The 15,372-nt window shown below is 54.7% G+C and overlaps 4 protein-coding genes across 4 annotated transcripts; 3 read left to right on the top strand and 1 right to left on the bottom strand.

Moving 5' to 3' along the window:
- Positions 1-429: 429 nt before the first annotated feature.
- DSM5745_05951 (NACHT domain protein) lies at positions 430-6,796 on the top strand (the record flags this gene model as incomplete). The annotated part of the gene is made up of 4 exons (XM_026747967.1): positions 430-900; positions 961-1,234; positions 1,353-1,628; positions 1,686-6,796. 4 exons carry the CDS (start codon positions 430-432, stop codon positions 6,794-6,796), a joined length of 6,132 nt encoding a protein of 2,043 aa, XP_026603799.1.
- Positions 6,797-7,215: 419 nt separating this feature from the next.
- On the top strand, positions 7,216-8,687 carry DSM5745_05950 (FAD-binding oxidoreductase; the record flags this gene model as incomplete). The annotated part of the gene is made up of 2 exons (XM_026747966.1): positions 7,216-7,350; positions 7,407-8,687. The coding sequence occupies 2 exons, from the start codon at positions 7,216-7,218 to the stop codon at positions 8,685-8,687; spliced, it is 1,416 nt and encodes a 471-aa protein (XP_026603798.1).
- Positions 8,688-10,024: 1,337 nt separating this feature from the next.
- DSM5745_05949 (putative Zn(II)2Cys6 transcription factor) lies at positions 10,025-11,236 on the bottom strand (the record flags this gene model as incomplete). Its single annotated transcript, XM_026747965.1, has 1 exon — positions 10,025-11,236. One exon carries the CDS (start codon positions 11,234-11,236, stop codon positions 10,025-10,027), a length of 1,212 nt encoding a protein of 403 aa, XP_026603797.1.
- Positions 11,237-14,114: 2,878 nt separating this feature from the next.
- Positions 14,115-14,891, top strand: DSM5745_05948 (uncharacterized protein; the record flags this gene model as incomplete). Its single annotated transcript, XM_026747964.1, has 1 exon — positions 14,115-14,891. One exon carries the CDS (start codon positions 14,115-14,117, stop codon positions 14,889-14,891), a length of 777 nt encoding a protein of 258 aa, XP_026603796.1.
- Positions 14,892-15,372: the final 481 nt, after the last annotated feature.

Genomic DNA, 15,372 nt, shown 5'->3' with positions numbered 1-15,372 from the left:
ACCTACTGCTGTGGATGCTGTCCCTACAGTGAACAACCTGCAGAGACAACTCCCCTAAAGCCAAGCATACCGCGTCGCACCTTGTACTGTATATTTTGTTGCAGTGAACGAACAACAAACCACTCCTCTCGAGAAACAAATCTTTTCCGCCGCATCCTATATTGCTGGTGCTGCTACGACGAAACCAGAACAGACACAGCCTCTCGAGACCTTTCCCAGCGCAGCTGCTTTTCACGCTGTCGGTGCCATTGCAATTGCACTGAACGAGACGACGCAACGCCCGCGAAGCCTGCCCGACCAAGGTTCACTTCCCAGGTTCCGATATCTTCAACCCCAAGCACCAGCCAAGCGTCTCATACCTTGCCACGTTCCAGACTGCCCCCAACAGTTAGTGTACCGAAACGTTCAAGCAACACTTCTCAAACAGCCATGGCTCCTTCAATTCTCTCTCCCATCATACCCAGCATGGACGGAATCTTCCGCAATAAGCGTATCTCCAGCTCCCGGCGCATTTCGGGGCTACATGACGGAGAGAGTGTGACGTCGGGTGTGGCACGCTCTGTCCAATCGCCTCGTGTGACCTCTAGGAAGTTCAACTCGATGGGAACAACAAACATCTCCAGTGTTGTGACGTCGCTTCAGCGTCGCAGCGGCGAAGAACTAGGAACGAATGCGTCTTCTAGGCTGCTGACAGCGAACCATGCCTCCATCCTGGAGTGGATCCGGTCGGAGCGCATGAGCCTGCTGCCGCCCGAGGGAAGCGACTACGATAAAGTGCTTGCCTGGGCTCAGCTCTTTATTGATCGTCTCCACTCCTTCGATATGGCGATTGAACAGTTCGCCGGTGACAGCTACCTCGCTGCCCAGCTGTCGTATGGTTACTGCGCGCTGCTCCTTGAGGTATGCACATATCCCTACTGTAATGTGAAAGATTACCCTTGCTGACACTCCCTGTAATAGCTTGGCAGAGAGAATGCTGCCGCGTTGATGATTTCCTTCGGCTTCTTCTACAGCATCTCGATGACCCTGGTCAACCTCCTAGAGCGTACTGAACTCTTTGGGGTATCCCAGGAAATTCAGGAACAGCTCATCCTCGCTCTTTCCGACCTCGTCACTCTCGTTGCAAGCGTCTCGACCCACTTCCACAAGGCCATCCGAGGGATGACCACTGCTTCGGTATCTGTCAACATTTACCGTACCTTCCCAGGTCAGATCGAGACGTTCCAGCAGCGATGTGAGAGAATTGCGGAGTCCATGTGGAGACACCAGCTTCTCCGAGAGAACCTGGATGGAGATAAAGGCAAGTTAAAGTCTCTTGGGTAATCAGATCAATCACTGACGACCATATGCAGTGTCCGAGGTAAAGGCCATTCGAGCCTGGCTTGCTCCGGAAGACCATGTAGTTGGCAGTATCGCTGATCACAGCTCGCAACTGGCCCAAGATCGCGAGGAGCTCACATGTCTTTGGGCGGGTCCTTACTTGACTCGCTTCCTGAAGACTCAGCAGAAGCATCTTAGCATCATTGGCCAGCCAGGATCTGGCAAGACGGTTCTCGCTTCTGTCATCGTCGACCATCTTCAACACCCTCATGGCGGTGTCTCGTACCAGACTCTCCTTGTACCCATCAGTATGTGCCCATTCTGTCTTTGTGCCTTTCGTGGAGATTGCTGACATATCTGTTTAGCTGGTAGGATCCCTGGACAAACCAGCTCCTTCGCGATCGCGAAGACAATTTTGTCCCAGTTGTTTGAGAAGCGTATCGGTAATGTGCAACTGTTCCGCATTCTCAGCGAGGTTCTGCATCGAAGCAGAGTCACGGCAGATTACGAAGCTTACGACAATCTCCTTTGGGACGCTGTCGATCAGGCCCTCTGCTCCGCCCTCAGAGGCGCCAAAGAGCTGGTGCTAGTAGTGGACGGTGTTGACGAGGCCACGTGTGGAGAGGACAGGTTGCTACAGAGGCTGACCCGAGCCTCAAGCAAGGCATCCAACGTTAAGTTGATAACGCTTGGTGCCCGCAACCCCCCTGAGGTACCTGGCCAGGCTCGTGTTCGCATCACCGATGATATCATCTTCGACGACATCTCTGCTGTTGTTCGTGGTCTATTCGGTGACAGTCACTCTTTTAAGAGTCTGTCATCTATCGAGCAAGAAACCGTCGTTGAACGTATCGCAGCGGCTTCCAAGAGCTCGTTCCTTACAGCCAAACTCATCACGAAACGTGTTCGCCGAGAGCAGACCGCTGAAACGTTGCGCAAAGCAATTGACACTATCCTCTCCGCTAAGCCAACTGTCAATGACTTTGTGCTTCATTCCCTGCAGCAGCCCGAGGTTACTACCGAAGCCAAACTGATGCTGCTATGGCTTGCAACTGCTGAGCGCCCGTTGCACGTGCAGGAGCTCTCTGCTCTAGCTTCTATCAACACCGAGAAGCAAACAATCTCTGACGCACGCGTCGATACTTTGCACGCTCTGAAACCATTCAACTCGCTCGTGTACCTTGAGTACGACTATTTCTCCCTGCGCCATGGCCTTATTCGCAATGCAGTTGTGGACGTCTTTACTCAGGGCAAGTTCATCCCGTCCGTCAAGGACCGTCACGCCGACCTCCTCACAAGACTGCTCGTCTACATTAAGACCAGCATGACCGAAGAGCATGAGCCTTCGTCCTTACCGTCCTTGGACTACCATGAGACGAAGACGCTTCTAGGCAAATATCCCCTGCTGGAGTTCGCCTTGCGCTACTGGATCCCTGTATTCCGTCAGACAAACGTGTTCAGCAAGGACGGTGAGCCCACCGCGTCGAAGGAGATCGCAAAGCTACTGCCAACATCGACTACCGTTGTCCGCCTTCTCAGGTCAATTTTGGACAATGTAACAACACCATACCTTGTGAAATTCCAAACGTCCATTACCAACATCTACCGGACCACCTTGACCTCAGAAAATGTGACTACACTTCAAGCTATTATCACCTTGGCTACGTTGCTGCGTCAGGTGCATCGTCCTGAGACATTTACTCTGTTCTACGAGGCGGCTACCCTCAGCCAGAAGCTGCTGACCACGCGACACATCGTCACACAGCAAATGGTCACTACATTCCTGGAGATCACCACTGAAAGCGTCACCGAAACGAAGACAGAAATCATGGTGAAACGAGAGGAAATGCTTCTCGTACTCGTCGAATGCTACAAGATACACTACGGCAACACCTCCGAGAAGGTTATCGCTGTCCTGCAGCAGCTTGTCGAGCACTACCGCAAGGTGAAGGAAACCAAGCAGGCCGAGACCATTATTGCCAGGATCCAGACCATCACCTCCAGTGAGTATGGTTCGTCTTCCGGAACCTCTGGCTCTTTGGATGTTCGCCTTGTCGGCCGCGGAAAACCTACCTCTGAAGGTGGGTACATTCTCCGCCTCGACCTTGAGGAAGAGGACGACGTGCTGGAGACCACGGAGTCCTATGAAGTTGAAGCTTTGGTCAAGCTCGCTGAAAAGTATCTTCAGAGCGGTAGGGCCGACCTGGCGGAGCGTATCTACGTGGAGTTCTGGCAGCGAGCGACACGGGAGTCTCGTGTGCACTCCTCTGCAGTGTGGGAGGAGAAGAAGATGAAGGTTATCCTCGCCTACTCGGTTTTTCTGCGGTCACAGAAGAGACAGTACGAAGCCTCTTCAGTTCTTACCAGTTTCTGGCAGGATTACCAGCACACCAGTGTCTCTGTCTCTGAGTCCACCGCGGTTCACTTGGAGGAGGTTGCCAAGGTGATGAAGAGCGTTGGCCTTTCCACCACCGCATTGAGCGTCTTCAAGCACGTCTCAGAGTACTACCAGAGCACGCGCCGGACGGAGACAACAAGCTACAAGGAGATTCAGCAACTGCTACATTCCACCTCCCAGGAGGTCATGAAGTCAGCTACCTCTGCCTCTGTTGTTTCCGAGTCTACCTTGGAGGAGATGATTCTGGAGACGTCCACATCTTCTACCTCCCTTGACCAGAGCTTTTACAGCAGCACTGAGACTTTGGTTAGTCTGTACATTTCCCAGCGCCGTTGGCAGCACGCTTCCCGCACGATCAAGCGAATCTTGCACAACACGTGGGCATCATTCTTCTCGGCAACGCTCCAGGACGTCACGCTTCCCCAGAAGCATGTGGACTCCTCGCTGGCCCTTGCTGAGCGTCTGGCCCAGTGCTACCACTCACGCCACCGCCTGGCCAAGGAGCAGGATACCCGACTGCGGATCTACTACGCCGTCCGATCCGGACTCAACGTCGAGGACAAGTTGCGACAGCACCACGTGTCCGAGTTGCTTCGCCTCTTGGAACGATCTTCCCAGACCGAGCTTATCATCAGCGTCTACCAGGAGCTGTTGAACGACTACACCAAGCACTACGGCTCCGACCACGCAACTGTTATCCAAACTCTACGAACCTTGGCTGAGCTCACTCGCCCTCGTCCAATCTTCCTGGACTACTACCAGCAGATCATTCAAGCCTTGAACAAGGACGGCAAGTACCACCCCGAGTCTCTGGAGCCTCTGGACATTGTTGCGACCGAGCTGTGGAACCAAGGACGTTACTCCGATGCCCTACACTACTGCCACATCCTCTACACTGCTTGGGTGCACCAGCCCAAGCTCAGCCCCAAGTTCCAGGATGAGAAGTTCGTGCAGGGGATTTTCACCCGCTACACGCAGTGCCTTCGCGCGGTCCGGACCGAGTACTCGACCCTTCACAAGATTACTGTGGAATACCAAACGAAGTGCAAGGCTGTCTTCAGTGCCACTGCATCAATCACTGTCAAGGCGACTCTGACGCTAGCACAACTCTGCCAGGAGTCTAAGCACTATGAGATTGAAGCTATCCGGCTCTATGAGGAGCTTCTCAAGATCAACTCCACTGAAGTCCATTTGGATGAGATCCGTGCGACCCTCGAGTCTCTCTACGAGGAACAGTCTGCAATTCTCTCCAACTCCCAGCTCACCGAGTCCGCTTCCTCGACCCAGGTGGAACAGGCCGTCAGAGTGCTGAAGAAACGCATCACCACCCTGCGTCAAAGCTACGGCTGGGCCCACGAGGAGTCTCTCACGAGAATGAAGGAGGTCATCAGCTTCTACTCCAGGCAGAGCAAGACCGAGCAGGTTGTCCAGGAGCTACACGAGGCAACGATCCAAATCCTCTCTTCCGAGACCTCCACCACTCGTCTGAGCCAGGCCGCCGAGACAATTGTCTCCTCTTACATCGCAACCAAGCAGACCCAGAAGGCCGTCGAGCTGACCAATGAGGTCTATCGCCAGGTGATCAGGAAGGATACGACTAATGTGAAGTCATCCCAATTCGATCTCACAACCAAGAGCCGCCAGAGTCTGATCTTCCTCGCCCAGCTCGAGCACCACCTTCACCGCCAGACGTCTACTGTTACTGAGATTTTGGCTTCATTGACCACTGAACTTGTCTACTTCGAAGAGTTCCACCAGCTGATCCGGTCCAACAGCTCGTTCCTTTCCGCAAGTGCATCTGCGGCTCGTCTGCACTACTTCTTGCAGACCATCAACCGCCAGCAGGTGGCCACGGAGGTTACCAACGAGTTCATCAGCTACTTCCTCGCGAATGAGGGCAAGCGGATTGGATTCAAGTCTGCGGCGGAGGTTAGAGTGTTCGCCACGATGGTCATGAGCTACTTCAGCACTCGGCAGTCGCAAGACATTGTTCGCTCGATCGGAATCGCCAGCAACAGCCATGTTCGCGAATTGGTCAAGTTGAACAAGTACGAAGAAGCGTGCGAACTCGCTCTTGCGTCCTTCAAGTTCATCGCCGCTCAGCAGAGCTACCGCACCCCTGCTATTGCCCGATTTGTCCTGGCGCTCAGCATCAATGTCTCAGGCCGCGGACTTCAGCTCGACGAAGGCACCCGCAAGCAGATGCTCAGTATCTCTGCGACCATTATCCAGGATGTCCTCAAGGTGCTCGCTGAGCTGAAGATCAACCTCGCCCAGGTTGGCCTCGAGCACTTGAACACCGTCATCGGCCTTCTCGGCGAGCAGGCCAACTACCAGACTCTCGCGGCGGTCCTCACCTCGATCTGGCACAGCCGCGAGGCCCAGCGCGACTGGGATCCGTACGTCACCCTTTCCCTCGGTCGCCTCTACACCATGGTCCGCTACCTCGTCGGCGACACCACCGCCGCCGTCCGTCTCGCCGAAGACATCGTCTACAACTGCCGCCGCGTCCACGGCGCCCGCCACCCCAACACCCTCCAGATGTCCGTCCTGCTTTCCCAGCTCTACACCGGCGTCGGGCAGCGCTACCAGGCGCACAAGGACGCCCAGGAGCTGGCCAACCGCTACTACAAGCGCGCGGCGGCCCTGCACGAGAACATCCTCCGTGCACTGAGCGACCCCACATTCGCCGACATGGACGGCAGCTACGACGGCGGCATGAGCACCGACGGGTCCGTCCTGGACCTGGACAACGACCTCGCGAACGCCTCTCTCGGCGACGACCAGGTCCGTCTGCACTTCAAGCTCTTCAAGCTCGCTATCCAGCGTCTTGGCGGCTGGCCCAAGGACTACAGCGAGTACGAGCGTCTGAACGCAGACCTCTTCCGCGAGTACCCCGAGGCATTGAACGGCCTTGAGGGTGTGGAGAAATGGGATCTCAAGGGATTTGGTGCTGGAAAGGCGGAGAGCAATGAGGATCAGGTGGATGTTGACTTTAAGGATTGGCAGCTCTTTAGCGAGAGCCACCTTGTTACTGCGACGAATGGGGTGCATGGGGCTGAGGAGGAGGAGCTGTGATTTTGCCATTGACTTGTTTCTGTATCGAATTGTATGTACTACTTACTTATTACCCTTAATTAAATGCTTGTCGTGTCTAGTCTTCGGTGGTTTCCGAAACGAATTTAGGTACAGTCGTAGAGCGACCGCAAGCCGTGCGCAGTGAGACGTACCATTGCGACTTCAATCTCCCGGACTGTCGTATCTCCGCACCTATTCCCGACCGTGCCTTCTTAGGACGAGAAGAATGACAGCTCGGCCGTCCAGGAAGCAGCGAGCGGTCCCCAACATACGCCAACTTATCCCAACAAACCGTTCAATCTTGGATCCTTAGCAAGGTTCAGCCCCTTTGCAGTCACGGCTCCGTCTCAATCGTTCCACTGAGCCCCGCTATCCCTAACCATCTCTGTGTTACTTCCAGCATTCCCAGCAAACCCAGAATGAGCGTTCCAACCGACATCCAGTTGCTAACTGATGAGCTTCGCGCGGTCTTGAAGTGCTCGATTCTCACCCCAGGCGCTAGCGGCTACGCAGAGAGCATTCTGCGGTGGAACGACGCGGTCCCAAACGCTGCAGTGAGTTTCCTGTCCCCAATAGCTGCGTGCGTCTCTGACCATACCCTCTCCCATAGGCACTCGTTGTATTCCCAGAATCCCCAGAGGACGTCTCAGCGATCGTCCGCAGCTGCGTCAAATATAAGGTCTCCTTCGCGGTCGCCGCCGGCAAACATACAACGAGCACCGGCTCCTCGTGCGATGGCGGCGTGGTGATCGATCTGGCTCGTATCAACCATGTTGTGACGGAGTTGGAGACGAGGATTGTGACGGTCGGCGGCGGCTGCCGCTGGAAGGATGTCGATGATGCGCTCGTCGGACAGAATCTGGCGATGGTTGAGGGGATCGTTAACGATACGGGAGTTGGCGGGATCACGCTGGGAGGGGGGTATGGCTGGCTTGCTCCGCGGTATGGGCTTATTCTCGATAACCTACTTGCGGCGACCGTTGTGCTAGCCGATGGGAGTATTGTCGTTGCTTCGAGGACCGAGAACTCCGATCTTTTCTGGGCGATCCGCGGTGCTGGGCAGTGCTTTGGTGTTGTTGTTGAGTTTGTCTTTCTGGCTCATGAGCATCGGGATCCTGTCTGGGCTGGGTTGCTGGGGTTCACGCTGGATCAGCTGGAGGCTGTTTTTGGGTTTGGGAATAGGCTTGTTGAGAGTACGAATGGGGACTCGGCTATGGTTGTGCAGTTGTCGAGATACCCCTTCTCGAGGCAGGGTCGCGAGGTGGGAATCATGGCCGTCGTGTTCCATTATGGCGACGCTGAGTCGGCTCAGGCCGTCTTCAAGCCTTTGCTTGATCTTGGTCCGATTGTGAACACTACCATGGCTCAGACGTACGCGTCAGTCAACAATATGATGACCGCAGAGGCGAAGCGTGGTGGTCGCAACGTGTCTAAGGGCGCCGCCTTCACGACACCACTGCGGCCGGAATTCTTGCGGGAGGTGATAGTTCCCGAAATGGACAGGCTTCAAGCCGAGATCCCAGGGTCAGATCGGTCGATAATCGAATTCGAATTCTACAAGCCCGACAAATGGTGTGAAGTTCCAGTCACAGCGACGGCTCACGGCCACCGAGGCCGCGTCCAGAACGTCATGATTGGCCTCTACTGGAACGACGAGCAGGACGACGTGCGCATGGAGTATTGGTCTCGCCATATCGCTGATCTGGTCGCCGTAGAGCGGGCCACCCATGGTCGGCCAGCGGAGGGGCCCGTTACGGAGTATGGGAACTACGACCACCTGTCTGCCCATGCGCGCGATGTCTACGGCGTCAACTATGCGCGGCTCGTTGAGCTGAAGAAGGTGTACGATCCGGACAACGTGTTCAACAAGTGGTTTTCGTTGGTGGAGTAGGTTTAGGCTACGGTCGATGAGTTTGTGACTGCGTGAGTATTGTTAGAACTGCTTATTTTTACACCACGGGCTTTCCATAGCTTCCAGGTTGAATCAGAGAATGAATTATTTCAAGTTATCTCTAACCTATTTGGAGATTGACCGGTGCCTATTTCGAGGCACTCCGTAGATAACAGCAACGGATTGGTGTACTCCTTGGAGCAGTGGCCTCGCAGCGACGGGCCTCAATAATTAGGGCTCAGCTCAGCTCACCACAACGCCCATTTAAAGCCGCAGGGGCAATGGACCCTTGATTGCATCTCGAGCGCTCGACCCAAAAATGAGACACGGCCACAGTCATCCCGCCTCGTGTCCACCTCACCGCAAGCTCATCCCTGCAGTTGCCGCCGCAGTTGCAGGCGCACGATCGATTCGCCTTGCCGCGCATCGCGACGGAAAACATTTCCAATAATTGGTGGGGCCCGTCCGCACCACGACGGCGGCACGAATGCGAAATGCGATCGGCCACGCAATGTCCCAGCCTGTAGGGATCAGACTCCAGAGAGTCTCTACCTAATCATCGGCTTACCTCCCGTCCTAAAACCCAAGTTCGTTGTAGTTGGACTCCGTAAGTGCAGGCATCGGCCCCGGCGCCCCAAAACTCCGGGCAATGCGAGGCGAAACTCCGGAGATGGAGATGGAGATGCGCCGGGCTGGATCTGTGCTTATGCTAGATCTATCATCTAGTCCAGATAGCAACTCAGCAAGGCTGACCAGATACCCGTGAATCATGATAGCGAATGGAAGACGCCGGCTATCTCTAATTGCTTTTTGCGTACGACGTTGGACGTCTATGTCTCACGGCCCACGGGCACGGGCACGGGCACGTCATGGACCGTAGGCTGTGGAACGTCGCACGTCGCATCTCGGCACCACTGCCGGTGTGGTTCCGGTTGTCCGGTGCCGTTGTTGTACGCTGTAGCACGGGGTACACTGTACAGGGCACAATACTGCGAGGTTCGATGGTGCCACTACGCCGTAGATGCGAGCAGTTTATGATGATGGTTCGTTACTCTTTTGCTTTTGCGGTGCTTACTTTCCAGAGCGGTTGCTATTGTGTGGTGGATGGGTAAGCAAGGATTCATGTCTCTTTGGTGGTACTTGGTTCTATTGTCTTGTGTATCGGTAGTCGACCATAGTCTGTCTAGTTCAGAAATCGCGAAGAAAAGGGGGTGGACCGGAAATTAATTCCATTAGGATTAGGAGTAGATCATCGAAAACTTAAGCCGCCCAGCAACTGAGAATCCAAAGTAGATAGGGGAATGGGTATAATGGAAGACGTAGTCCGATGAGGCGGGCTATAGCCAAGGCATCCAGGACCTCACGGCGTCAAACTTCGCCTGCGTCTTCCACAGGAGGTTCGCGAATAGCGGCGAGAGGAGAAATGTGGCGTCGCCGAAACCGGGGTTATCTAGGGTGCAGTATCTGCGATCGAATTCTTGGATGAGGACGCCTAGTTTCGCGAGCTCGGCGCGTAGCGTGTTTGCTTGAGTGATCTGTTCTTTGCGGTGGCCGATGGGCGATGTAGATGCTGACGTTGAGCGCGAGACGGGAGTTGGCGGCGGTGCAGGCGGCTGCTGCTGTTGCTGCTGCTGCACGCTCGTGTCGCCTCGTGGGAGGATCTGGTCAAAGGCAGCGGTCATGTACTGCAGGAGGGCGATCATCTGCGTGAGCAGCAGCATGCCCGGTGTATGGTGTGGGTCTGCGCAGTGGAGAACGCTTGTGCAGAGGGCCATATTGGCGCGGTGCTCGGTGAGGAAGTCGTCGAGGATCAAGGTGCTGTTTGGTGGTTTCGGCATGCTCAGCTCCGTTAGCTTGAAGCTGATGGTTTGCTGGCACCAGCAGGTTGCTGGGACTGGCGCTTGGACTGGCGAGCTGAGGCAGGGTGTTCCGGTGGGGACGGTTGCGAGCTGGCAGTGTCCGTCCCGCGAGCCGGGGGGTGAGATGGGGCTGAGAGGGATCGTCATCGGACGCAGGGCCATCTGCGGTGCAACCACTGGTTGAATGGGAGGAGCGGGTTGTGAGTCTGGGAAGTCTAATGGGAAGGGGAATGTTGTTGGATCGGGGAGAGGCGCGTCGAAGGGGTTCATTGAGAGGAATCCAGCCAGGTCGTCGTCTACGAAGCCGTCAGGGTAGATGTCGCTGCTACCTAGGTCGGGTAGGCATGTCGGCTGTGGTGGGAAGTCGAAGGTGGTTGTAGGTAGAGGTTCTGAGAAGATTGGTGATGGGATTGAGATGGTTCTCTTCTTTTCCTTCGGCGGGCAGGCCTGGTCCGCTTGTGGGCGAGGTCGTGGTCTTTTTACCCCGCGCAATGAAATGCTGTAGACACAGGGTGTATTCCTCGTAGCACAGCGTCGGCAGGTTGGTCTTTCCTTCGAGCATTTGACCTTGGCCTGGTTGCACTGGCCGCACGAGCTTCTTAGGGGGCGGTCATCTCGTCGAGGAGGTACAGCTGCGGGGTTGGCGGTGGTAGGGGGAGGCGAGAAGATAGGAGCGGGCATGTCAGCCATCTCGAGCATGGGAAAAGGGCCGTGTTCAGTGTGATCTGGAGATGCCATTTGCTGTTGTGGTCGTGATGTTGCGCTGGATTGGAGAGAAGGCGGTTGAAGAGTTGAACAATGAATAGGTGAACTAACGAGCCAGGTCAAGTTCTTATAAGCTTGATCGCAGCATCCATACCCCTCGCATCGTCGCCAGGACTCAATCACATATCTTTGATTGGTACAGCGCCAGCCACTTACTGCCATGGCGCCATGATCTGCAGTTGCAGAGATCATAGGTCAATCGTCAGCGACTGATCTGCCCTGCTTCTTTTCCTTATTTTGCTTGTTCTAACCCAGTTCTTGGGCTGCCATTTTCTTGTTCGATGAACGGATCTGATCGAGGTGGGTCATGTAAAGCGCATTCAAGCGCTCTGATTCCATGGGCGTCAGCCAGCCTCAACTGCGCAGCGGTTCATGCAGAGGATCAGCGAGGGAGGTGGATAACTACCACGCAGATCATGACCCACATCAGCTGCTCCTGCTGTCATTGCGGCGGGACGAGCTCGGGAGCACCGCGATCGACTCGAGGCATGCATTCCTGCTGAGCTTGATTCATTCAATGAGGTGCGAGGTTTACATTACCGGGACCTGGCATGTACTGGACTTGACTGGAAGCGCCAGCTGCAGCAAGCATCATATTGCGTCAGGAATGGTTCGTCATCTGTATGTTCATCACAGTAATACAGAGCCCAGCGAGAAATCAGGGTTTGTATTCCTGTTCAGGACTCCGAACAAGAAACCTCATTGGATGGTGACTACTGGCTTTGGTCCCCGCAATAGAACCCGACAGCCTACCATAGCCAGGTTCATTTTCCGTGTTGTTAGAGATCAAGCGATTCTTAGGCTGTATGGTACACGTGCAGGTCTCCTCAAATCGACCGTCGACATTACACAAGGATGGGGAGATTCAAGCGGTAGATGGCCAGGACAACCGAGTACGAGATATATCCCGCAGTGGGAGTTAGTCCTGGCTTTGCTGTAAAGGCTGGGACTTAGTCCCACGATAGACCGCGAATCATGACCAAGTAAGCTTGCTTATGAGGCCTGGAACGGCATTGTGGGCCACCAACACCGTGAGAATCTTGGAAGGTGTGGTGGCGGTTGGACGAGAGGTCAATTGGCAGGGGGGTGCTTCTTCCAGCATCGGTTGCCTAGAAGGCATTTAATCGCGTGTCTATGTTCCAACATCACAGTTGAACGGAAGCTGGGGAGTCCAGAATACCCCCTTCGTATCTTAGGATGGCTTTAGTGATGGGCTGATAGAATCGCGACGGTTGGAGTGCTGGGTCATGACAGCTTCATGTTTCTGAAAGTCAAAAATCTGCACCATCAAGTAGAACACCTGTGGTCCCTTGTGGGATACCTCGAGGCTGGCAAACTCCGCAAGCCTCAGCGAATTTCATGCAAGTCATCACATTGCTTTATCGTAGCGTCAATCCTAAGCATCGGCAGTCGCAATGCTCCGCTTTACCTATGAGGCGCCGTCCAACTAGTGGCCCCTGTATAGCAGCACCTTTATGAGCGTAGTTAGCTGCTTTGGCGTATGGAGGCGCTGGGGATGACCCGAAACCGGAGGACCATGCGTGATGGGGAGGAAAATCGAGTCCGGCTCGAGGCCGTGAGTGAAACCGAAACATTGACCTAAATGATTATAACATGCGTCATATGCGCATAACGTGCAGAAAAGCCGTAAAGTGAGTGACAAGATAGGCAGATGCAACCATTGAGGCCAGTATAACAGCCGGTGCAGATACTAAGCTTGGGCCGGCGTCTGACCCGAAGCCAGTTACCGTTTGCCGGAGTAGGATTGCCAATCGCTGCTCAGTCTGCTCAGAGCTGGTGCAATACAGAAGCAGTGACCAGATATCAAGACCATCTAGCGCGCACCACCTCCTTCAGGTCGTACCCGACCGGGTGTTGCTTAAACAGTGGCGAGCTGAGCTATTCTTCCATCCTTCACAGCGCGAGCATACCCTACATCATGAATGCTGTTCCACCTGACTTTTCCAGAGCACCACGTCCGCTAGCGCTATGGGGCTCTCGATATATTGACTAGGACCGTGCTTCGGAGTGAGAATCTCTTCGATCTGTGAAAATTCGATAGCAGTCGGCATAGCCCGAGCACTACTCGAGCCGTCGGTAGTGCTGATTGCTGACGAAGATATAGATGTAGATCAGGTCGGTCGATCTCGGTTCTGCAGGCACGATGGGCGATTTGAACCAGATTCTTGGCATCCAGTAAGCAAAGCTATGAGAGGCCAGGCTGCAGGCCTTTCAGCAGGCGATCCATCGCAATCTGCAGATTTATTGCAATAATGCCAGTTGCATGGGCCAATCAGCTCCCGAATCTCCTGAATTTCAACAACAGCCAAGCTTTATTCGTCACGGAGTTGGACGCGATCCGTGCGGCATGAGGCACACTGGCTGTTTTGTCAACGCGAGGGCGGTCTCCGACGCTCAGACATGATAGATTCGCGACGGCGCTGGGCCAGATCTGAATCAGTAGTTTGGACTCTTAGAACTAGGTTCCCTGGAAGCTGTAGGTAGGGGCAGGCTGAGATGCAGTCGGCTTTCGCGGTGTTGAGAGCCCGAGTCGAGGGTTGTCATCGGGGTCATCTCAGCCTGCAGGCCAGAAGGCAGCAGCACGTGCTGCTGAGTCATCTTCCGCCGGTCGCACCTCAATCGCCGATATCGCCAGTTCCCATGGCAGCCATGGCTATTACTTACAGAAGAGCACAGCCAGCAGCCTGCATTGTCCCTGCATCATTGCATCATGTCCTTCGTTACACGACCTCCAGCACGGCTGCTTTGTTCTACATTTCGTGCATTTCATTCTTCACGAACCATGGCAGCGACTGACTGGAGTGCCAAACAGTACCTCAAGTTTGAGGCCGAGCGCACTCGGCCTTCTCGCGATCTCCTCGCCCAGATTCCTCTCAACTCACCGCGCAACATCGTGGATTTGGGCTGCGGACCTGGCAATTCAACGGCCGTGCTCCTATCCCAATATCCAAACGCTTGCGTTGCTGGGATGGACTCGTCTCCAGATATGATTCAGAAAGCCCGTGAAACACTTCCTCGCGTCGAGTTTACTGTCGATGACCTCAGTACATACACCCCACAGGAACCGGTCGATCTCTTCTTCTCGAACGCCGTCTTCCAGTGGCTCCCGCGCGGCCAGCGTCTGAAAACCATCAAACGCCTCATGCAACTGCAGCCTTCAGGCGGAGTATTTGCTTTTCAAGTTCCGGATAATCTGGCCGAGCCGTCCCACGTCTCGATGCAAGAAACCGCTGCAGACGGCGCCTGGTCGGAAGTGCAATCCGCTGTACGAGACAGCTTCCAATCTCCGCAGGAGATCTACGATGAACTGAAGCCTCTCTGCGCTGATGTGAACATCTGGCATACATACTACAACCATTCGCTTGAGAACCATGAGGCTGTCGTCGAATGGGTCAAGGGGACGGGTTTGCGGCCGTTCATTGACCCTCTCTCGCCGGCGGATCGGGATGCTTTCCTGAAGGCATATTTAGGTCGTATTCAGAAAGCATACCCCAAGTCCGTCGATGGAAGGGTATTGTTGCGCTACCCTCGATTGTTTGTGGTCGCCACCAGGAACTAGCAATAACTTGCAGGCATGCGGCAGCAAGTGATTCCATCGCACGCACTGCACACAGTCACAGCATAACCACGCGTAGCTTGCATTAGCTTCAATCACACTCTGATCTTCTTTGCATATACCAGAAATGCTACCATTTTCGAATGCTTCTTTTATCTGTGTCAGCATCCACGTGTGCCACATGCTTCGGACCTTGGATCGCCATTAAGCTTATCCTCCCCGGCCCGCGCACAGCGCCAAACCTATCACGGATATTCGCCAAGCGGGAACCATGAGAGTGACCTGAAGTCGCGTCCCTATCAAATAATCTATCATGACCACGCGAGTTTGTATAGCGTCATGGAGCGTGGCAATTAACTTCTTAATTGAGTCCAGAACCTCCCGACGGCCGATTGAGGCCCATTCCACTTACCGGTACATGGCACCAAGTGGGTCGCTCCATTAACAAAGAATTCTGCACATCGTCCGCCAGCATTCCGCAGCA

This window comes from Aspergillus mulundensis, assembly GCF_003369625.1.
Source record: "Aspergillus mulundensis strain DSM 5745 chromosome Unknown scaffold_5, whole genome shotgun sequence".
NCBI classification, from domain to species: domain Eukaryota; kingdom Fungi; phylum Ascomycota; class Eurotiomycetes; order Eurotiales; family Aspergillaceae; genus Aspergillus; species Aspergillus mulundensis.
The sequence above is the reverse complement of the archived record's forward strand: the minus strand, read 5'-3'. Positions and strand labels throughout refer to the sequence as shown.